This window comes from Triturus cristatus, chromosome 9 (assembly GCF_964204655.1).
Source record: "Triturus cristatus chromosome 9, aTriCri1.1, whole genome shotgun sequence".
Classification (NCBI taxonomy): domain Eukaryota; kingdom Metazoa; phylum Chordata; class Amphibia; order Caudata; family Salamandridae; genus Triturus; species Triturus cristatus.
In genome coordinates, this window is record NC_140592.1 from 1,147,327,642 (window position 1) to 1,147,352,429 (window position 24,788).

General features: G+C 47.5%; 1 protein-coding gene across 1 annotated transcript in view; it reads right to left on the reverse strand.

The window, feature by feature from the left end:
- The window catches only part of PLA2G4F (phospholipase A2 group IVF), a 238,999-nt gene that overhangs the window by 47,588 nt on the left and 166,623 nt on the right, over positions 1-24,788 (reverse strand). The window contains exons 16-17 of the mRNA XM_085627089.1: positions 6,215-6,322; positions 1,962-2,156 (exon numbers count right to left, since the gene is read on the reverse strand). Of these exons, the coding sequence (XP_085483215.1) occupies positions 1,962-2,156; positions 6,215-6,322 (303 nt within the window). The remainder of the gene's footprint in view (positions 1-1,961; positions 2,157-6,214; positions 6,323-24,788) is intronic.

The window sequence follows — 24,788 nt, forward strand, 5'->3', positions numbered from 1 at the left end:
AGTAGGGCAAGGAAGGGGGCTGCGCTGACAAGAGCTATATAGGGTCAGATACTTCATGCAGTAGTCCTATAGTAACCTCAATCATCTCTGGAAAAAGTTCTGCGTAGCCAAACAGGCAAATCTTACCTAGCAAGGCCATGCCTTTCTTGTGGCCCTTTTGTGCCTACCGAGACCAGAAAAGGACAATGTCCAACTTTGTTGAAGATACTGGAAAACTGAGTCCTGGCCTCTCTCACAGCTCCCAGACCTGTAGAATAGGCTGCTAGGGTGAACAACCTTTACAACGCAACTGTTACAACGCACTACACTTACAACGAAATTTTTACAACGCAACATCCACTACAACGCATTCCATTACATAGCATGACACTACAACGCATGTTTAAAAACTACCTTTACAACGCATTCCATTACATAGCATACTACCTTTACAACGCATACCATTACAACGCAATCCAACACTTACCCTACTGTTGCACCCCCTGGAGTTAGAATAGTAATTTTTACCCCTATACTATGCGTTGTAATGGTATGCGTTGTAAAGGTAGTATGCGATGTAAAGGAATGCGTTGTAAAGGTAGTTTTTAAACATGCGTTGTAGTGTCATGCTATGTAATGGAATGCGTTGTAGTGGATGTTGCGTTGTAAAAAATGCGTTGTAAGTGCACGCGTTGTAAAAGTGTGCGTTGTAACGACATACATCCGGCTGCTAGTGTCCAGGCTTCTCTCCAGTGCTGTCCATTGCAAACTGAACAGTTGGTTTCCCCGCAGAGGTTGGAGCTCTTGGCAGACAGGTGCAGACAGAATTTCTTCTGAGTTTTCAGTTGGTCCTAGAGTTGCCATTTTAATCCTATGCACTAGCTACTGATTTGGGAAAGTCATGACTCAATCCCGCCTCAGTTTCCACAATTAGCCAGCCCATGTTTGCCATAGTTTAAGGCTTTCCTCTCTACAAACTATCTCAACAATCTTTGTTCTGGCTCCAGTGTCCAGAGCTTCTAGTTTCTTCCTAGGCCCTGTGAAAATCAATGTTCACTAACTTTGAGTGCACTGAGACAGATGCCGCCCCGAAAACAGTAAAGATGAATGTCATACATGGATCACTGGTTCATTGTCTTCTCCCACCTGACATGTTACTGCAGGGTTTTAATCTGCAGCCAGCCAGGCAACAATGGTGAACCTGGAGCCTTTTTCTATTTACACATGTGGGGGCGAGAAAATAGTAGCGGACATGGGACCTCTAGCTTTCACACCAGTGGTACGCTACCTGCACCAACTTACTTTGACCATACTGAAAAAGTAAAATAACACAACTCGGTCTTTCTCCCAATTTACATAATGTTAGGGAAAAGGAACACAGTCTGTGAGACTCCACGGCATTCTCTCAGTGCCCAGATTAAGAAGTCAAGCAACAGCCAATCACAAACAGGGAGAACCACCCCCAAATCATTTTCTCTCATTTCCGAAATGACCTTTGATCACTCAGCTCAAACATAACTCAACAGGTATAAGTACTGATTTAAGATTGAATCCAACAATTATCTGAGATGACTATTTGCTGTATTTCATCAAATTAGCATTTCCATTATTTTAAGAAATTTAGACTACCTATGTCCTTTACTTCCACAGAGGCAGCTCTGATTGATCCAAATTTTGATTAGTTTTGTATCCTTATTGTCCATTAAATATTTGTATTTAAACTTGGCTCTTTATTTCATTTGGCTGTCCTTTTGTTGTAAATTGTAACACACATACGCCACATGCACTTTCTCCTAGTGTACAGCTTTGCTGATCCAGCTGCATTACCAAAGCTAAGATGGAGGAACCTTCAGGGAAAACCGGTTTGCCTTGGTGTAGTAGACCCTTGGACGTGGCCCACTTCAGGTTACAACACCATTCACAATCTAATCTAATCTACAACCTACTGCAGCCCAACAATACAGGAACATTGTATACTGCACCTTTCCATGGCACAAACTCTTTGGTGCCTACATAGTTCTTGTGCAGGTACAATCCCCGTGTGAAGTTGTAGCTCTCGCCAGCCATGAAGCGGGACTTGAAGACATCCTGGTACAGCTGCATGAAGATCCCATCTGGCTGGTCAACCTGCGTTTTTAGCCTTGTGCAATGTCGAAAGTGCTTTTTCCGTGAGCCATCTGTAGAATCAGAGAATAGACATAGCTGGAGTAACCAAATATTTTTAATCTACAAACAAAACCAATACTGCAGAGTCTTAAATAATTTATTGTGAACTGAAAATCAACAGGAGACCAGGGTGTCAAATGTTATTTGAAGCGGAACTCCCTCTCACCTGTCCCCCTCCTAATGCCAGAGGGGGTGCATAGAAACAATAAGAGTGGGCCTCATTGCTCCAAATGCAATATGGGACTTAAAAGTTTTTATTTAGTTTGGTTTTGTTTTTGTATAATAATGATGGCACCAGCTGACTGCTTCTAAGTGCATTCTTGAGTGGAAAAGATTACAATTTGGGGATTATGGTAACAAAATCAACCCAGTAAAGTATGAAAATACTATTGATGTCTGAAGAGAGGCAAAAGACAGACAAATCTTCCCTGATTCTGACTGGAAGTCTCAAATGTCCCGACAAGAGGGTCTGCATTTGGTGACAATGAAAGATAGTAGTGTCCAAACTAGGGAAATAACTGATTTATTCTGCAAAGGGCCCCATAGGCTGGATTGCATGGACAATGGTTTCTAGATGGCTTAGATGGGCAGAGAAAGCACTTGACTGTGGCAAACAGCACTATATCTCTTGAAAAATGAGAGAGACCCTTTGTAATCCAAAGGACTAGGGTTCAATATAGAAAAGTAACAGTATATCCCTTGGTTGGCAAAAACTGAGAAAACTCTTACTCATTCACCCACCTAAATCAAACACATTCCATCATGGGGGGTACAGTACCAATTAAAACATCTGTGTGCCAGTACACAAGAGAAATATTAGAAATGTTATAAATGTATTAAAAACATATAAAACAATTGTAGCAAGTTAAAAAAACTGTTAATCATACATAGTATGTTTTGTTCAAAATAAAAAAAAACATCACACTATAAATAAACAAATGAACAGACTCAATAACAAAGACAATTCAGAGAGAGTATTGAAAGACACTACACTTTGACATAAAGGGACAATATCTCTATAAAGTAACGTCGGGGCTGGACCTTGATGTACGACAAGACAATCAATATCTAGTGTGGCAGCCCACTGCGGATTATGGTGCTAGTGCGTTTATGCATTTTAATGTTAGTCTCTTGATTTAAACCATCTTTATCAAGACTAAAGATATTACTGTCTGATGAGATCCTTAAAAGTTGCTTGATCACGGTACAGAAGTCACCTCTATTCTGAAGCTCCTTGTGGGGGAGTATAAAATGCTTCCCCCAACATCAGAATATATTTTTTAAAACCTTGTATAAGGATCAATACGAGATGCGGATTTGAAGAACAGCTAGCCTCTCTGCCCTTCGGTCCTGACATCGAAATAAAAATTTGCGAACATATGTGACAAGAATTTTCAATTCTGTTAAGGACAACGGAGGCGAGGATTATCCCACCCAGGGTTCAGTATTGTGATTTGTTATATATGTTATGTATCTTGCATTACATTAATTTTCCCTCCCTTGTGCTTAGATTATGTTTTTTATGATCTCTGTAAGGTTGCCCGGTATTACGGATTCCTGTTTCTGTTTCAGGTTCTGATGGCAAATGACGAGCTTACCCTCTTTATGCTGTTGGAAGTGGAGCTTCCCTTTGGAGTTCAGTTGCGGTGACCCCCAGTTTCATCAGGGATCAAGAATTCGTCTTCACGTTTGAAGATTGAAATGTCTATTAGTTGTGAAGGACTCTTCCTCCAAGTTTACGGTTTGACTTTCGGATTGTCTTGGACTTCTCGGTTATGAGCAGGCAAAGAAAGAGGAGGTGTTTGCCTCTGCAGGACCTATTATAAGGTGGACTCTATGATTATTGTAGGTACTAGGTGCTCATGGGATTTGTAGTTTTTTTTTATATATAAGAAGTTTGATTGGCTGCTGTGAATAAAGCAAAGAAATGAGAAGCATAATCCTCGCCTCCGTTGTCCTTAATAGAATTGAAAATTCTTGTCACGTATGTTCGCAAATTTTTAATTGTTTTATATGTTTTTAATAAATGTATAACATTCCTAAAATTTCTCTTGAGTACTGGCACACTGCTTTTTCAATCAATACTGTATCCCCCATGATGGAATGTGTGTGATTTAGGTGAGTGAATGAGTAAGAGTTTTTTCAGTATTTGCCAACCAAAGGATATATTGTCACTTTTGCAAACAGCACTATAAACAAAATATCTCTTGACATGGCAAGCCACTAGAGAGCTGTCAGACTTGAGAGATGGTTGAACTGCATAACTGAACCTTCAATATTGAAGCTATCCTGCAGACAGATCTCAGGGGCATTAGCCATTCACATAGGGTAATCAAGAGAAGAGAAGGGTCTTCAAAACTGCAACCCTGTCTGAAGAAAAGACGTAGGATGTACTAGAGCAAACGGACTTGGTAGAAAACAACCTGGCTAAAAATATTTAAGGCTGCCGACCTTCAAGTCTGCAGATAGTATGACCTCCTCGCTCCTTGCACACCGCCTGCCATATTGAGGGGATGTCTGTGCCACCAGCCTATCCACTGGTGCAGCAGCTATACTGTAGGCACTCAACGCTGTTGAGCAGGCGCCATATTTGTTGTGCTTGCTCAACATGTTTACAGTTTTCAAGAAACAAACTCACAAAGCAGAAGTTTGACTACTGAAAACAACAACGACCAAAAAAACAACCATGACGTAGACGGAAGGGGCCATTGTGTTTTCACTACCCGGACCGTCATAACGGTTCCAGGTAGAAAAGGAGTGACACTTGTCCTACACCAAATAGGGCGGGATGACTGTCACCATGCCCTGACATCCTATGACAGATGGGCTAGCAGATCAGAGGTTTACACCAGCGGAGCCAGCCAAATCTCTGCCGGTGTAAGCCCAGTACTTCCCCGACTCGGAATTGTGATGGAGAACCCGGAGACTGGTGGGGTGGGAGATGCATCAATTTAAGGCAGTGTGCCAGCTCTGTCAATCTCTAGATGACCTCCACAAGCTTAAAAAAATACAGTAGAGTATCACATACCATAATAACTTTAGGATCTACGGACAAAATATTACAAAATAGGAACGCGTCATAGCAGCTCAACATCAGACAGCACTCTCCCAAGGCAGAAAGGAATTACAAAAAGCAATCCTTGGCCAGTGAAGCTGGTGCTAACAAAGTGGTCATGGGGACTCTTACTGGAAAAACAAGGAGAGAGCGAGAGAAAGAAGAGGGGGTACGTCCTGCTCCCCAATGTAATGCTAGACTTAAACAATGTGGACGGACCCGCTGTAACCAGGCATCGTAGCACAACCGGGGGGCACTCAGCCACCCGGTTGGGACCCCAATGATGAAGCATGACACTAACTAGGTTGGTGTGTGATGGGTCTTTTAAGTACACCTAATGGGTCCATGTACTTACCACACATAGTGATTGTAACACATACGCATAGTGGGTTCGTCCACATTGTTTAAGTCTACCATGGGGACTCTTAGCCAGTGAAGCTGGTGCTAACAAAGTTGTCATGGGGCCTACTACCCTACTGTAATACCAGAATACCACAGTGTCCAATGATGAAGTGAAGATTCATTGGGTGTGTTACTTGGCAGAGAGCAAAAGTATAGAACTAGCAACTAGTGGAGCTCATTTTCACAGGAAACAATTGCATTCAACTAGTCCATTCCAACAATAAATCTAGCATAACGGTTCATACTATGGTGATGAAAGAGCAAGGCCTACCACTGCCCTGGAAGCAATGTAAGAACCACCCGTATATTTCTGTTCTTTATCCCAGACATCTTAAGATAGGACAAAGACAGGCTATCTCCTACACTCAAGGCATTCAAGAAGTAGTAAACTAGATTTGAACTCCTGGCTAGCTTTGCTGTTAACATTACCAATCTGGCTAAGGCTTCTCCTGAGTTACTTTCGGCAGAGGGTTTTTCATGGGATACAACTTAGGGGCCACCATTTTGAGTGGAGCAGAAAAAGCGTACTGGAGAAGATGGCGTCCACCAGGACCTGACTGTGCATGCTGTATACCCCACTCCCCAGGGACAGTCTCCCTTATGCTCCCTTACCTATGGCTTTAATGGCGTCTTGTAGTGAATTTATCCAGCTCACGCCTGAAGTAGCCATCCTTGCCCAGATTTCATCGAGACTGGCCGCGAGGACACTGCTCCACACACCTGTTGAGAGTCGGAGTCAGACACAATGCGTCACTAGTGCTCTAGCTTGTCTACTCACATTTCACATTCCCTTAAACAGTCCTCATATACACAGGTTCAAAGACAAGTGAAAGAGTAGAAATTATAGACCTGAACCATCAAAATAGGAAAATAAAAAACATGTGTTAATGCTAAAGGCGAGCAGCAGCAATCTTAATTGTGAACCAGTATGAAGCCTTTTGTGTGTTTCACCACAGCTTTCCACCCTTCTTTCATTTGGTACAGTTCAAGGAAGCCCCACATTGAAGCTCAGCCAATCAGGGATTGCTTTGCACCTATTGGGGAAGCTAATACTTCCAAATAAACAATCATACTTATTGTATTCCACGAAGCATGGCAAGCAAGGGTGCCAAGGGCCCAGTGCAAGTAGGGAAGACACCACCCAGGTCGGGTAATAAAACATAGCCATATCTGTGTGCACTAGGCACCGCCCACTCCCGGCGCTTATGCACCTGCTGCACTATTGATAGCCATGCCTATGCCAGGAGCCATTGGTGAGAGCACAGTCTGGTTTTGTTTAACTGATGCTCTGAAGAACAAGTGCAAAAGGCAATGAAGCTTCTCAGGCGTTCTTCTGAACTTCTGCATTGCAGAGAAAGCAGCATGGCGCATGGTTCGAGAATTCCTGGTTAGAAATGTTTGTTAGTGGTAGCCTCTTCCAGCTCAGTGTGAACTGAGTGACATTATCTTCAACTTAGGGACAGGTAAGAGGGGAGATGCTGAAGATTTCTTATGAAGCAACATTTTAAGTCTTAACACTGAATATCATATGCTATGCTGCTTCGAAGTCTATATTGTTAACTAGCAAATAATGTCAAATCAGAATACTGTGCTATGATGCTGTGTTTCAATGCTTGTGTCAAAGGCACAGTAAGGAATTACCTGCTGGTCCTACAGAGCACTACATGCAATTCCCCCTGTCCAGCGTTAGCAGCTGCTAGAGATTCATAATAGCTAATATTTTTGCTGAAAATTTCAATTTGTTATTTTTTTTTTTTTTTTTTTTTATAAAACTTAATTTCGGTTTTGTTAAAACAAACCATAAAAGTACACACAAGTACAACACAATAAAAGTAAATATGGGGAATAAGTTCATCATTAGGATACATCAGTGCTGAGTTAATAGGAATTTTAGGCGGTACATACTTATAAATCCAGGCATTTTCTATATTTAACAGCCGACTTTAAAAACTCTAATACAAAAAGAATACTATCACTACATAGTAGTTGTAAATACATCATGGCAGGAATGAGCCGATAAAAATCAAGTTTCTCTAAAAGCGGGACCAGATAGCGTTTGCGGGGAAATTCGTAAAATTTACATAAAAACATAAAATGAGCATGCCCGGCGGAGACTTTCCGTCGCAGCCGCAGGATTCTGCTTCTTTATTAAAAAACGAAATATATGGTCTGACAAGCAAATGATGAAATAAATTCATCCGCAATCTAGTTAATAAAAATTTCTCATGAGAAGACAGAGATCTCATTAGGTAAGGCTCAGTGTGTGGAGTTGTTTTTAACATAAGAAAAGTCCTGACGCTTGATTTCTGTGCCTCCCTAGCTTCCCTCATCATTTTCCTGTCCATCATGAAGGCTGTTTTTATTGCCTCCACATCCCCCTTAGTAATACATTATTTTTTTTTCTAACTTTACAAATGGCCAGAGTAAGGATGCGTGGGACACTCGAGAACATAGGAGGAGAATGCAAGATTTTTTTGAAGCTTGTATCCTTACCACAAGAGCATCAAACCCCCAGGACTTGGTGCCACAGAAGATGAGGAACCTGAGCATATGACTACCAGCAGGCTTAAGCAGAACAGATGAGATTTAGGACATTTCCAAAGCTGACCATGATTTGCCATGGAGTGGAGGAAACAGGAAGTGTATTCTAGAGTTGAGGGCCCTGGACTGACAAAAGCCTTGGCGCCAAGATGAGCTTGCCAAAATCAAGCAAAGCCAAAAAGACAATGATCCTCGGCATGGAGCTACAGCCGATGGTCATAAATAGAAAGACAAGAAACAGCATGTGCTCAAACCTAAAAGGTGCGATTAGCCAAGCACAGGATCATAAAAAGAATGACTTGCTAAAATGGAAATCGTTGGATTGTGCGACACCATTTTGAAATGTAGTCAAAAATTCTGGATCAGCAGCAGTTTACCGATGATAAAGATGTAAAGACCCAGATAGCAAGCATTTGCATAATACTGCCAGGAAAAACTGAAGCCCATATCCAATGGCTCTTGAGGGAAAAATGCAAGAGTTCTTCTCAGGAGGTGAAGTTAAGGACAGGCTGAGACAATAGTTTAAATCTACTGAGGAAAAGAAAGGTGGTTCTGGGAGGAACGTCGTACATTTTTCAGTTTCAGGTCTGGCACCAACAGGGGATCCTCCATGGCTGGCCTAAGTGAGTAGCTGCAAGGACAGTCACATCCTACCATCAACTTTTAGCTTCAGAAGATGAGCACAAATCCATGCCTTGACTGCCGATAGACAAACCAAGAAAATGTTAATCTGATGAATACGTAAAATAATCTGATTGTGGAAAGCACACGAAAGAGACAACATCCCAAAAATCTGTATTATCTGTACATGGGTATTATATCTGGTAGAGTGCTATGCGTGTTTCTCTGCCTTGCTGTTCAGCCAGTGTGTATGTGCTGTAGGATGATAGTATGAGTGATGAGGTCATAGAGTGTTGGATGCCTGGTTGAGTGTCAGTTGAGAGTATGGGCTGAGCAGCAAGGAGGCTGCTCCTGGTGGGGTTTCTTTCTGTACCTTGTAGTTCCTTCCTGTACCTTGTACATCTTGCTTAATAAACCACTTGAAGATACCACTTGGACCAGACATTCATTCAATTACGACACTGGCGACGAGTTGGGATAAGGACTACTGAATGTTGGAAAACGAAGCAACTCAAAGGTACGAGCAACTTGTAATTACAAACGAACCACTTACGAATTTTAAGGCTTTCTGGCACCCTACGAACCCCACCAGTGACCTTCCACCGGTCGCCCACAACGCTTATGTGCCAGTTCATGCCATCTTCCACTTTAAACTACCGGTTTGCCTTGCTATCTGCACTTCAATCTATTCTACGCTACTTCCTGTCTGCTGTAATCTGCTTTGGGATACTACCACCCCTTGTGTGAGGAAGAGCGTTAGTGTTTTCATCATTACTGACTGTTACGTTTGTGGAGATGATGCCGTCTCTGTTGCTCCCTTCGTTGTGCATTTTGCCTGCTGCAACCAACCTGTGAGCTTCAAAGGTTTAGCAACAGTTTGAGCTGCTCGTTTTGTGAAGTGTGGAGCCTTAAATCTTCTACTATGTTCCTATCCAACTTCCTAAATTACTGCTGCCTGTAACTTCAGCTGGTTTTTTTTCTACTGCACGATTTTTGCTTCTGCTCTGTTCTGGCAGTCCTGAAAGGAAGGAGATTTACGGACTAACTCATCAGCAGTGCTTCGGACGTTTAGCGTGAGCATTTTCTCTTAATTTTACACAATTACAATTGTACTTTGCCTTTGTATGTGCACTCTACCATGGCAGTTTACGTTTAAAACGTTTTTATTGAGACAAAACAAACCATGGGGGAGGGGGATAGGAGGGCAGGATACATGGAATACAATCAAAGAAAAAGGGTGCAACTCCAGAGGGTTGGCAATAGGTAGCGCGGTGGGTCAGGGGGAAAAACACAGTAAATGAAGGCTAGAAATACAAGCTGTGGAATCCCCGCACGCGTATCCGACACCCCAAATCTAAACAATAAAAACCCCCCCATCAACACCTCAATAGAACACAATCCCCCCCTCCCATCCCCCATCCTCCCAGTAACTAAACAACAACACTCCCCCCCCCCCCCCCGTCCTATGGTCCCGCATCAGAGTAATCCTAACCAGGGGAAGCCCCGCACCCCCCCCCCTCCCCGGGGGGTCCCCGTTTCACATGTAAGCTAGTCCGCCGGGGTCACCGGCGGCGTCAGCCTGAGCAGCCTAAGATACCTCGGGCAGGTGAGCTCCCGGAATTCAGTGGACAGCAGCGCTAGAAAGGGTTGCCACAGCTCTTCAAATTGGTCTATCTCCCCCGCGACCGAAAGCGACAGCTTCTCCATCCCCAGCACATGCCAGAGCCTATGCAGCCAACCGGTGATGGAGGGGACGGTGGTTGTGCGCCAGTGGATTAGAATGTTCTGAACCGCAGACCCCAGCGCGATTGCGATCTGCCTACCCCTACGGGACTTCAGTGGGTACATTAGGTCATTGGGGAGGCCCAACAGGACATACGCCGGGAGTCGCGGTAGCTCTATCCCAAAGTGCTTATCCACCTCGTCCAAGACTTCCTTCCAGTAGGCGGTCAGCACTGGGCAATCCCAAAGAATGTGTGTAAGGGTACCTTCCTGCCCGCAGCTCCGCCAGCACCCCCTGTCAGTGTGTTTATGCATTTCATACAGTCTCTCCGGGGTGTAGTACCAGTATGTGGATACCTTAGTAAAGGTCTCCGTAAGGCCCGTGTGATATGCAGAGTGCCGCGCCCGATACGCAATTTTGTCCCATTCCTTGTGGCTGAGTGTCCTACCCAATTCCCTGTGCCAACGCTCCCTCCCCGGGTTGTAATAGTGAAACGGCGGGGGTTGTAGGTATTTGTACAGATCGGTGATCAGTTTAGCGTCGGAGGTCCGAGTAGCCAACCACCTCTCATACGGTGTAATTGGACGGGCGGCGGTGGCACGCACCTGGGGCTGGAGGGCCCAATGCCGAACTTGCATGTAGCGCAATCTGTCCAGCTCCGTCAGGCCGAACTCCTGGCGGAGTTGCTGGAAAGGAACCACTCCTTCCGGGCCATAGATCTGGAAGAGTGCCCTGCAGCCCGCCCGCACCCAGTGGGAGAAAACCCCCGGCTCCATCCCTGGGGAGAAGTCCGGGTTGCCCGCAATGGGCGTGAGCGGCGAAGGGAAGGTGGTAAGGCCCCGGGCCTCACAGACCGCGTCCCACACCCGCAGGGGGACCCGCGTAACAAAGGAAGCGTAAAGATTAGGGGGGCGATGCGCGCGGCGCAGGAATGGAACCTCTTGTAAGGTGCGGCCCGCCACTGCCTGGTCTTGGAAGAGCCAATGTTTGTCGGACTCCCACCTGCTCCACTCCACCAGATAGCGGAGCTGTGCCGCCTGAAAGTACTTACGGATCCGGAATGCCGAGACCCCCCGCTTCCGGAGCAAGCGTGGAGAGGACCCTCTTCATGCGTGGCCTGCGGCCCTGCCAGACAAAGCGGGAGATGTCAGCCTGCATTTGTCGTATCCAGCCCGCCGGGGGTTGGAGCGGAAGGGCCCGGAAAAGATATAGTATCTGGGGCAACACCGTCATCTTGACCGCCGCGATTCGCCCCAGCCAGGACAGCAGGCCTTTGTTCCAGCGGCCAAGCTCGTCCTTGATCTTCCTGCTGAGGGAGGCATAATTGGCCGTAACCATCCCCGATAATGTAGGCGCCAGCAGAATCCCCAGATACGGCACCGTGGACGAGGACCACTGCATGGGGAAGAGCCGCTGAAGATCCCTCCTGGTTTCCGCAGCCAGGGACACGTCTAATGCCATCGACTTGCTCATATTCATTTTGAAGCCGGCCACCCCCGCAAAGGCGTCCAGCTCTCGGAGGCAAGCAGGCAGCGACCTCCTAGGGTCGTCCAAAGTCAGCAGGACATCATCCGCGTAGAGACTGACGGTGTGGACGTACTGGCCCATCCGGACCCCGACAGCATCCGGATTATTACGAATCCTCTGAGCAAACGGCTCCATGTAGAGGGCAAACAAGAGCGGCGAAAGAGGGCAGCCCTGCCGCGTGCCGCGCTCGATGGCAAAGCCACCGGAGCTACACCCGTTGACCCGCACCGACGCTGAAGGATGCTTATAGCAGTTAAAGACCATGGTGCGGAACTTATCGCCGATTCCCAGTTTCTTGAGGACCAGCTCAAGATACGGCCAGTGAACTCTGTCGAAGGCCTTCTCCGCATCAACGGACAGCAACATCCGCTCCCCCGAGATCCTTGAGGCCTTCTCCAGAACATGCGTCACCCTCTTGGTGTTGTCAACCGTCTGTCTGCCGGGCACAAAACCAGCCTGGTCTGCCTCCACCAGGTCGGGGAGGTGTGGACTCAGCCTGGACGCGAGAATCCCCGTGTACAGCTTGAGGTCGACATTCAAAAGCGAGATGGGTCGGTACGAGCCGCAGAGGGCCCGGTCCTTCCCAGGTTTCGGGATTACCGCGACCGTCGCCCTCAGGAGATCCGGAGGGATGGCTCCGGGTTCGGAGAAAGAGTTAAATAGCCGAGTAAGGACAGGGGCCACGGCCGTGCAAAAAGTCTTGTAAAATAGCGACGTGTACCCGTCCGGGCCCGGGGCCTTGCCATGTTTCAGCCGCGCGATAGCTGAAATCACTTCCTCAACATGGATGTCCCGCTCCAGGTGGTCAGCCTGAGCCGGATCCAGTCCCGGGAGGGTCACCGACTCCAAATAGCCATCGGCATCCCGTGGCGAGGAGGGCTCCTCAGCATACAGCGCCTCGTAGAAGCCGCGGAAAGACTCCGCTACCTCCGCGTCCCCGGAGACAACCCCCCCGTCCGCGCCCACCAATTCTTTCACAACGCTGCGCTGTTGCGCGACCCGGAGCCGGTGTGCTAGGAGCTTGCCACATCTGTCCCCCCCAGTGTAGTAGGCATGTTTCAAGCGTAGGGCGGCATACTCCGCCCTGTCAAGATCCAGAGCCGACAGGAGCTTCCTCGCTGCCTTCAACTGCCTCCACACCCTCGGCGCCCCCGTACGGCGGTGGACCTGCTCAAGCTCCCGGACTTGAGCTGTCAGCTCATCCCTCTTCAGTTGCCGCTCCCTATTCTCAGCTGCGGAGATAGAGATGAATTCCCCCCGGAGGACGGCCTTCAATGCCGCCCACTGTGTCGCCCGCGAGGTGTCAGTGTTGCTATTGTGGGTGAGATAGTCCTGTATGACCTCCCCGATGCGTTGCACCACCGACTTCTTGTGTAGAAGTGTATCCCGGAGGCGCCACACCCCCCGAGAGGGGGAGGCCGCCGGCCACTGGAAAACGCCAGTGACTGGGGAGTGGTCAGACAGGGTCAGGACCCCGATGTCCGCCGCCGTGGCAGCGGCACGCATCGGTCCACTCACCAGGAGGTAGTCCAGCCGTGAGTAGGTTCGGTGTGCGTGCGAGAAGTAAGAGTAGTCCCTATCCGTGGGGTGCATGGAGCGCCAGAGGTCGTGCAGATCCATTTCCGCAATCCGGGCCCTCCCAGCCTGGGACAGTTCCCCCGTCTGCTGGAAGCGCTGCGCCGATCTGTCCATCGCAGAGTCAAAGACAATGTTGAGGTCTCCCCCCAAGATAATGTGGCGGTCGGGGGAAGCAGTGACATCCACCAGCGCGGAATCTAGGAAGCGCTCTTGGTGATCGTTTGGGCTATAAACGGAACCGACCGTAAATGCTATGCCTCCCAGGCGCATGCGATACGCAAGGAGCCTCCCCTTCTGTTCAGCACACTTATGCAACACCTCCCCCCGAAAGGAGCTCACTAGGAGAATGGCTACCCCCGCCGTCTTGTTCGCTGCCGAGGAAAAGAACTGGGTAGGGAACTTAGCAGAGCGCATCCTATGGCAATCTCGGGGCAATAAGTGTGTCTCCTGCAAAAGGCAAATGTCCGCCTGCGTCCCCTCCAGCAACGACAGGATCGCTCTGCGCTTCACCGGGTTGTTCAGACCCTGAACATTAAGGGTCACTACCTTTAGGCCCGGCATTCCTCGCGGGGGTCGGGAGCGCCATGCAATGGGCAGGGAATCAGCGGGTGGGGCGCGCGGGGCCACAGCGCAGGACAAGCCAAAACAAAGCGGGCATACAACATCGGACGGGACCTTCCCAACCCCAAACAACCCCCTCCCCCACCCAAAACCCAACCCTGGCAACTAGCCACCCACAAACTCAAACACCCCATAGTCTCAGTCAAGCCCCAAAACGGGCAAGTCCGTAGAAAAGAGCAAAGTGGACGTCCAGCCACTCACCTCCAACCGTTCCCCCCCAACCCCCCCGCCCCGTACCAAGCATGTAAAGAAGCTAAAGACATCTCCCCCCGGAGTGTGTGTTAGGCCGTCAAGGCCACGCTAGAGGAGCCGGTCAAGTCCCCGGCCGCCACCCTCAGGGCGTCGGCCATGTCCGCTCTGATGGTGGGGGAGTCCGGGCGCCCCACACTGGTCACTGAGCGCCGCCTCGTTGACCTCCGCCGGTTCCGTCTCTCCGAGGACCTCCACGACGGCGTAGCTCCCTCCTCCTCCGCCGCCGTGAGCCCCAGGACACCACAAATGTCTTGCAAGGAGCGTAGCTGGTGTAGCACTCCGTTCCACCGAAAAATCAGGCGGAAGGGGTGACCCCAAGAGTACGGCGTCTCATGCTCGCGCAAAAAGTCAGTGGCAATCCTAAAGGACCTGCGTTTCTGCAAAGTGATGGCGGAGAGGTCCTGGTAAAGCGCCACCGGCCGATCCCGGAAAGTCAGGGGCTGTTTCCTGCGGGCTTCAGCCATGATGCGTTCCTTTAGTGGAAAGTCGGGCAGGAAGGCCAGAATGTCCGGTGGAGGCGCCGATGACTGGCGCTGCCGGCCAACCCTGTGCGCCCTGTCAATGCTGATGGGAAAGTCCGCAGCTTCCCCCAGGATCTCTCGGAACAGGGCCCGCAGGTAGCTCCCCAGATCGGACCCCTCGTCCGCAGTCGGCACGCCATGCACTCGGATGTTGTTCCTCCGAGATCTGTTCTCAAGGTCCTCGGAGTGGGCCTGGAGCTCCACACACTGTTCCCGGAGGCGAAGAACGTCCTGCTGGAGGTGGACTATCTCCTCCGCTCGCTGTTGGCCCTCCGTCTCCGCCGCTTCCACACGCTCGCCAAGGCCCTCCACCTCCCTGCGCACTTCTCGGACCTCGCTGGCCACCTCCTGCTTCAGTGTCTGGAAGTCCTCCCTGAGGGAGCTGAACAGTTCCTCCATAAAGGCCCTCGTGACGGGTGGCTCCCCTCCAGTCACATCCGCCGGAGCCCGGGAGGGCCCCGGTGAGGGCTGCGTCCTGTCCCGCAAGTGCTGGGCCCTGCCAAGCATGTCCGGCAGGGTACGGTCCCCTTTCTTCGGGCCTCCTCTTCCAGACATCGCTAGCTCCGCAGTCGGGCACCGATCCAGGCACTCCAGGGATGCTCAGCCGCCGGCTAGCACTCGACCTGGGTATCCCCCACGAGTGAGGTCGCTGCGTCACAGGTGACAAAATGGCGGCCCAGTCCGGTCACCGTCAGCCGCAAGAGCTTGTGTGAGACAACCAAGGGGGCCGCAGCAGAGGGGTCTCATCAGCACATCCCTCCGGTAATCAGCCCAGCAGCAGCGGGGGTCGCTTGCATCCAGCAGCCCGGACTCCGGCGAAGGCTGCCACCACTGCTCCTTCGGGGACAAAATGGCGGCCGGGCGGAGCAAGCCAAAACGACCAGGCCCGACGACACCACCGGGCCCCCCGAGGCACCCCACAGTAAAATAAGTTCCACCACCGGCCCCCGTCTGTCACGCACAGGGGCCTAGATGGTCCAACCCCATCAGGGAGTCCGCTGTACCTCGGCTAGGAGTTAGGGCCTCCGCAGTGCGGGGCGTCGCCGTCACCAGTCTGAGTGCCGGGGCACCAGTCCCAAGCCTTCCACACCGTCGGGTCCCTTCCCGCAAGGCTCCTTCAGTCACCGTCGAACGGCGGGCCAGATCCCCTCCAGATCGCAACTTTCAGCACCAGGCCCAGCCGAGGCGCCCGGACAGCTCTCCAATGCGCTCCGCCCCTCGGGCTCGCCGTCGTCGTTCCTTGGTCTCGATCGAACTTTTGGGGGGGGTTCCCCCGAAGCGATCCGAACCAAAACAGCACCAATGTGCACCCCTGATGCTCCGCCACGCTCCTCTCCCGCGCTGAGCCTCAGCGGGGGGAGAAAAGCATAAGAAAAGGGCTCTAGCTTGGCCGGGCCGGAGGAGCTACGGGAGGAAGCGTCCGCTCACCCCGCCATCTTGGCCACGCCCCCTACCATGGCAGTTTAACTGCCATCTACCACATATTTAAAAGTCTCGAGCACACACACAGCCCGCTCGCGCTCTTACCGTCATTCCTACTGCTTTGCGAGTCCTGCCTTCATTTCTTTGTGACGTCTCCTGCAATTAAAGCTGCGTGGTGACCTCTGCACCCTGCATGCATCTACGTGCCTGGAGCCACCCGGCAAGTCATCATGCTGCGTGCCTCCATCTTGTGTTGCTGGATACCATATGATCTGCTGCAATGTTTTTTAGGTCTCGCATGGCGTGGCAGCGCATGCGCTGCTCGCCTCGTGAGATTTATTGTTGACAAGGACTTTCAGAAGAGGGCTTCAAGCCCTGCCCCTCATTTCCATTGGCTGGCGTCACTGTTTTTGGGAAACGGTGGCCTGCCATTGGAAATTAGGGTTTTCTAGAGACGCCCTTTCGCCTCCGAGCCGGACTCAGTGGCCTGCTTTGCGTCTGTTGCAAAGCACTTTCTTATCTTTATGGGGCCATGTGTTTAAACACATGGCCCCATAAAGACAAGAGATCCCCATGCTCCGGCTGCAGCGCAGTCCTCTTTCACTTTCAGGACCGCGCTTGTTCTGGGAGCAGTGGGGGCTCCTGGCCTCTCGGGGTTTGCCTTCAGTTGCACAATCTACCCGTTGCAGGGAAATAAGGCTCTTCTGTGCTGCGTGTGCCGGCCCGCGGAAAGCCTCTTTGCATGGGGTCTTTGCAGTTTGCAGGCTCCTGGTGTTTATTGATCAGATTTTGCCTTCTCTCATTACACCAGCCGCCCAGTTTGCAACGTTCCCATGGAGTCCCCCGAGCTGGCGACGTTTCCCTCTCGACGCACAAGGGCATTTTTGTGCAGAAAGGAGTGACGACTTGCATGGCAGCGAGCTGGGACGTCAAAGGCCGTAGCACGCTGGGTTTACCAGATTAATGAGTTGACGGGGGGCCGAAAGGTAAGAGTCCCGGGTGGCGGAGTCTGAAGGGCAAGGCCTCGCTTTTCAGCCTTCGTCTATCGCCAGCTGCGCGGAGTTTTACATATAAAGGGGGTTGTGAGAAGATGGGGGCATAGGGTTTGACTTTCTGGGACACTATTCGGATCCCAAACTGTTCAGTTAATTGTTTAAAGTAAACAGGCAGAGAGCTGGTGTCTGCATCCACCTTGCGTGCTGTGACTGATGGAAAATAATCTGCTACCGTTACCCGTCCCCGCCCCACCTCCCCAAGCCAACTTGGTACATCCAAAAATTGACTGGCTTTTGTTTCAGTGGAGAGACCGGGAACTCATGGTGAAGAAGGTTTATGAATCTTGAATCATAAATGAAAGAATCATTCCAGACGCATGCCCAAATAGTGGTGTTTTCGGATCTCGGCTGCAATCGACCCTCTTTACTGCCCGCTGTTGGTAGAGTTTTACTGGAGCGCTATCTCGGGCACTAGGGGTGGTAGAGCACTTTCCCTTCTCCCACCTTTCGGGTATTCATTGGTCTTTGAAGCGAATGAGGGGTGACACAAGCTGGGGACAGAGGGAACATGGGCGAGGGTCACTCGCCATTAATTAGTACTCGTTTGTCATGCTCTGGCTCCCATCAAACACACATCACTCCACGAAAGAAACCCACAACATTTAAATGAAATAATATATTACTGTATGACAATGGACAGTGCAGTGAACAGATAGCCTTTTTCTAGGACCTTCCAAGTATGACAAATAAGTGAAATTAAGTCTAGTGGGACTATTTGATCTGCGCAGGATCATACCGTTTAGGCAAGCGGAGCAGCTGGGATTAGAATTTGGGTATCCTAGTTCCACAGCCTCTGACTTATTCACAGGACCACAGCTCATGTTGCACTTTAAGTCACGGGTAGTGAAAATGGGAACAGGAGGCACAGCAGCTTCAGGTCCAGTAAGATGTCCGCTTGAAGCCGAGCTTGGAAAATCTCATTGTATCTGAGTCTAGTGAAACGTATCTGATGCAGAGGTGAGCAAGCTAACACATTAACAGGACGAGCCGAGCCAAGGGTCTTATTTGGCTCCTAGAGCCCGTGCACGAGTTGAGCCTAGAAAATGTTTGCCATCTAAATCATACAACAAACATTAATAAAGTTTCTTCAAAATATACAAAAAATGCCTTTCTTTAACACGTGGAAGCTCTGACATTATTAGTTTTTAAACATGAACCGTTCATGCCCCCACCCTTATGATGGTGCCTTTAGAATAGGGTTGTGTCAGGACTCCCGGGTGAAATTCCGAGTTGTTCTTGCCGGGTTCAGAGCTTGTGACTTGAACACTGCACTTGTTTAGTAGATAATAACACTTTGTTCGCAGAGCCATTTTGCTTGGTATTGAGAGCACAATATGCCACTGCTTCATTCACCCCAACTACAAATTGTGGATTTGACCGATTAAGCCGCCTTTTATCCAGATTAAAAGCTCATTAGTGACAAGTATGGGGTTTGTTTCGAATCGTCCGTCCGTGGCACCCCCTCTTTCACACCAAGATATTTCATTTTTACTATCCAGGTGTATTTATTTGACAGAATTTAGCAAGGAGAAAAAAAATGCTTTGACTCCCATACATGGCATTCTGTAGAGCCTAATGTGTGAAGGTGTATCCACCAGGCTGAAGTGCGAGCTCAGGCTTTGCCACATGGCCACACACCCTGTGATCCTGGACAAATTACACAATCTCTCTGTTCCTCTGTCCTTGTATGCCAGCCCTAGGAGTACTTACAAATATGTCACATGCTGCGTATATAGTGCTATCTAAATAACAGACTTGGCCAATAAAATGTGCTGTTCTTATATGAATGTAATCTTAGCAGTGGTTGTCATTTCACCATTAAAATAATGGGGCCTGGCAGGAGCTAAATGTAAAAGAGACCTGAATACCTGAGTGCCAATCATGGCGCACCCACATGATAAAATGATGTGACCCTGGACCAGCCACTTTACTCCTAGTTTGGGCTCACATACAAACCAAATTTGAAGAGTTTGCAAACTGACTAAACACAGAACTAGTTTCAGTGTATACAAAAAATGGAATGCCTATATATGCGCTCTTTAGTATATATATATTATTTAAACCTTACTAGAAATCCCCCTCGAGTCTCGGTGGGGGCTCAACATCCTGTGATTCTGGGCAAATCCCTTAATCTCCTCGAGAGAGATTTCTATACGGGTTTTGTGTGTACTTAGAAAAAGAGAGAGTTTTAGCTCCCCCTGCACAAAGTAAGGAAGCGCTGTTATATATGCAAATGTAATGCATTGGCAACAGATCATAAGGCAGGACCAGGTCATCAGACTTCTCCGCTCTCCTTGTCACGTAATTTCTTCAGCTGCACACTGTTTATTCATTTACTTTTTTAAACTAAGCCAGCCACTTTTTATATACTGGGAATGGCAATGTTTGTTTTCATTAAGCAGTATAGGCTTACAAGTCTTGTAGTGCAAAATAATACATGTTAAACCCTGCAGAGATTGTCTTAACGTGTCACGTGGCAGCTCTGCACCGAAATCGACCCCAGAGCATGGACAATGTCAGGCTATACACCTGGTCCTCCACCTGTATTCATTAATAAAGCCATTTGTTGAGATTTTTTTTACAGTCAAGTGTTTTGCCAAGCTTCACTGAGGCCAAAGAAAGCTACATGACATTTTAAATGACAATGCCTTTTTATTTATGGGTTTTAAAAACAAGCAAGTGGTTCGTAAACACGCACTTTGTACTTAAAGTCCTTGCTTACGAGAAGCAAGGCTGGCAGTAACTGTGCCTCTTTTACTTCCTGCCTTGCTACTCGTAAGCAAGCACTATAAGTACAAAGTGAGTGTTTACGCATCGCTTGCAGGTTTTCAAAACACATTAATAAAATGCATTGTCATTTATAATGCCAATAGCTTAAACTCTTGTAAATGCGAGACCTATTGCATTGCAAATGCTTGTTTCCCCTTCATTCCTGTACCTTTGCCAACCACGTGTTGTTGCCAACCAAGATACTTTCTGCTGATGTGCCCGGAACGTCATTGGATTGGGTGGATTACTTTGTCTCTGCTTTCTTCTGGTTCTACCTTCCACTATTTTCACATTTCCCTACTTCTTGGCTTCTTCATTCCAATACTTCAAGTCTCGGAGCCGGCATTTGACTATGGATTGTATAGACATAACTGAACAGTGCCATCTAGCGGTCACCTAGCACCACTGCATCTGTTCTAGGAAAAGAAAAGTTGCATGTCCTTCAAAACCGTTGTTTATCGAGTCTCGACGATGTCTTCGTTGGTCAACTTTCCACTAATTCATAGCAAGGTACTTACTGTTCCATGCATCAGCTGCACACTACGATGCACACGGTGACCACTTTATTTTATTTTATTATTTTCTGGGAACCCTTCTTAGAGTTTATAATGGTATCGTTTTTTCACGTGAACCACATTGCTACGGGCACTTCCTTGCGTTCATGTATTTTACTGCGACATGATATTTACACATATTGTCAGTGCGTTGTTATTTTTCTCCCTTATGCTACACTTCTTTCCGGCGGCAGTAATACTTTACTTTACAAATTCCGTAGGGAATTTTCTGTTGTGCTTCCTGAAAGGTTGCTTTATTTACGAAATTTGATGGGATTTTCAATTGAGATTTATGAGCGATAGTGCTCTTATGCTAACTGACTTTCTAGTCACTTACATTGTTAACGATTTTCGTTACGTGCCAGAATTTTCAATGTAGGGCATTTGTTACAACAGCCTATTGGCTGTACATTTTACATTACAGTGTTTACTTACATATACTTTACGTTACTTTAGTGCTTTTATGCTACGTGGCTTTTTAAGTCACCTACACTGTTAATACACTACGTTACGTTCCTGAATCTTCAATGTTAAGGCACGTGTTACAATAGCCTATTGGCTATACATTTTACATTACAGTGCTTACTTACATTTACATTACTTTATAGTGACTTCTTTGTTTAAGGCATGCGTGTACCTTAACTTTACAGTATTCTACTTACATATTCCCTGTTCATGGGATCTTTTACAGCTTGTATTTTCACCTCTACTTGGTACCTGTATGTGATTTTACAATTTACAACTGTCATGTATCAGCTTACTACTTCATGTGTCGTTTTACTAGTGTCTTGTGTATTTCCAAGATCCAACTGGGTGTACCTTACACACCTCTTTGGCTTTTTGAGAGTGCTTTTGCTGTTTTTTGTGTGTTTTTTTTCACATTTGCTGTTTCTTCCTTATTTTCTATTGGTTGCGTCACCATTAATGCGCAATTGTGTCCTTCATTACCTTGTTCGTATCTCCTGCTTTTTCTTCTTCCTCTGCCCTTCCACACATGATTTACATTTTAATTTAAATCTGTATTGTTTCTATTAAAGGGGGAAGAAGGGTGTGGGTCATTCCTTGTCAATGTATGCATTGTCTTTATCTTTTATATTTTAGTGTTTATGTTCTCATGGCTAGTCTGCCTATTAATTGCATTGTTTTACTGCATAATTCCCCATCACGATGTTTGCAGTATGTTTTTATTTAGTTACTTAAGTTTATTGACATTCTGACTGCTTGCTTCTTCCATTGTAATGTCGTTATTATGCTTATCCCTTGCATCTTCAATTTTCTGTTGTTATTAAAGGGGGGAAATGTGTTATATCTGGCTCCAGTGCTATGCATGCTTCTCTGCCTTTCTGTTCAGCCAGTGTGTATGTGCTGTAGGATGTTAGTATGAGTGATGAGGTCATAGAGTGTTGGATGCCTGGTTGAGTGTCAGTTGAGAGTATGGGCTGAGCAGCAAGGAGGCTGCTCCTGGTGGGGTTTCTTTCTGCACCTTGTAGTTCCTTCCTGTACCTTGTGCATCTTGTTTTATTGAAGTTGTTTTCTTTGTGCTTTATTCATCACATACAGTAACTGATACTGCTAACTTTGTTACGTGTGCACAGGTTCTGTTTGTTTCTCTGCATGTAAATGTTCATTAAGAGTGAGAACATAGACAACCACTGGGACACTCCTCAGATGACAAGGGAAAGAGAAAGCGTTTTCCTGGTTATTGCAGTTTCCTTCAGGGCAGGTGTTGTCATAAAATGGTCCACTGCATCAATGGTAACAAAAAGATCTGAAAGAACAACAGGATGTCCAAAATCCTGGGCCAACTTCAATTCATCCACAACAGCATCAATGTCGACTCCGTTCCCAAGCATGCCTGGGTAAAAGCCCACCTGGGGGACACTGAGGAAATCCAAAGACTGCCGTTGGATAGAAAGCCAGAGGGCTCAAATGGTTTTGCTAATTTTGGTCACTGGTGGGTGCGGAGGTACAGGACAAGAGTTAGCTACCTTACTTGCAGCTAGGTTGAAATTCTTGAAGAAAAGCCTAATAACGCCCTATTCTCACAGCAAAGGGACAATGCTGGGAGCAAATGACAATGACGGCCAGCAGAGTGGTGGAAGACAATGCTTGAAGAATTGACACAGGGCAAATATAGCTTGAGATGCACTTCACCTGTGACCAAAAAGACCATCCCAGCAGAAGAAAAAGAGAATTAGACCTCATGTAGACCTTCAGCAGATGGACAGATCCCATGGATTAACCACATTTCTTCCGAGAACAAATTAACAAACTAATTGCAAAAGGTCTGAGCAGATGGAATGGTGGCACAAACAATATCAGTGACAAGTGACAAAAGATTGCTTGAGTGGGTAAAAGCATATGAAATCTGGTTAAGTAAATGTAATCTAAAACTGGAATTTAATGCTGCTTCAGTTCTCCATAAGTGAGATACGCCAGAATGTACGCTCAGCTTGGTGAGAATAGTTTTGGACTGCATTGAAATAGGAACTAAACCAGTGATTCTGACATTTGGAAGCAGCACACGTGGGTGATCATGCTGCTCTGAGCAGAATGGTCACATGATGAGTTCAGAGCACAAGTGAAATCATGAATAACGGAGTTGGAGTTTTAGCTGATCGAATTAAAGAAGACTAGGTGAGCACTGAAAGAGTAGAGATGACTAGGTGGACCACGAAATAATCGATTCAGACAAGAAGCTGCATGTCCACAGCTTGTGCCAGCCCCAGCAGAGAAAATACAGGATACCAAGGAAGGCAGTCTGCATGGCTCTCATTTTGAACAGTCTGCGAGAGCCTGAAGAAAGAGGTGCTCAAGCAAGATAAAAAAATCGATCCACCCACCAAAATGTCTCCAAGAATAATAATGTTCTGTGTTTGGAGTGTAAGGTGGCCCACTAAATAACTAAATATAACCAGAAAGCCTCTTGGAGTGTCATGAGACAGGTAGATGAGAAAAAGCAAGTGGGGTTGACTTAGCAATGGCATAATGATTGTTCCTCAATTAGGTGACCATAGAAATGTGGGCTATGGGCAGTAAAACTCTGAAGATAAGGGTAATGACATCCTTGGTCCACTACAGTCTATCATGGAGAAAAGATCTTCTAACATTTGAGGGCAGAAGAGTTATGCCTCCACAATCACATTGATAGTCCAATAACAGAGGAGACATTTTCCAATAAAGACCAGGGACAGAGCAAGAGTTCAGGAGGGAAGGCTTCAGGCGAGGACAGTTCAAACTCTACAGCAAGAGAAGGGAAAGAGCGTACGAGAGCAGAGCAATAGCCAGCTGGGGATAAGCATCTAGACAGCAGAGGGCAGGGGAATGGCAGTCATGATAATGCAAAATAATTCATCAGAAGAGTAAATATACCTTAGCGGATCAGTTGCCCATGTCTACTTAGTGGAGATAAGTGCCGAACGGCCTGCTTTTGACACCCTTTCTGCACATTTCAGTTGCATGGCTCTATGCCTTCATACTCTAGGTGGCAGTGAACAGGTTAGCTCCTCACCAATGGAGGCATGGTGAGAAGACTGAAATGCAACACCCAATAACCAAGCCCTCCACCCTGGCCAAGCACCACCCCCAAGATGGCAGCAGGATCAGGCAGGGAACAGTCAGGCAAACTACCTAAATACCTTTGCAATGAGGCTTAGCAGTAAAATCCCTAATGAACTACAAGGAAACAATGTTACAACAGAGAAAAGAAAACACGTTTCTAAAGATTAACAAAGAATTAGTAATAAAAAAAAATAACAATTTCTTCATATGACTGAAAGCACACTACACAGAAAGAAAGAAAGACAGGGAACAGATTAAAATCAGGTATACACAAAGAGAAAGGGGAGAAGGACGCCGCCCTACCTCATCCTCCTCAATGCTATGTTATAAACGTTTGTCACTCACAAATTGTGATTATGATATAAACGGTTTAGAGGGCCATTGATTGCCCTATATTGAGGGTGTGATACCTGTTATCTTTCAGAAACACCCTAGTCGCAC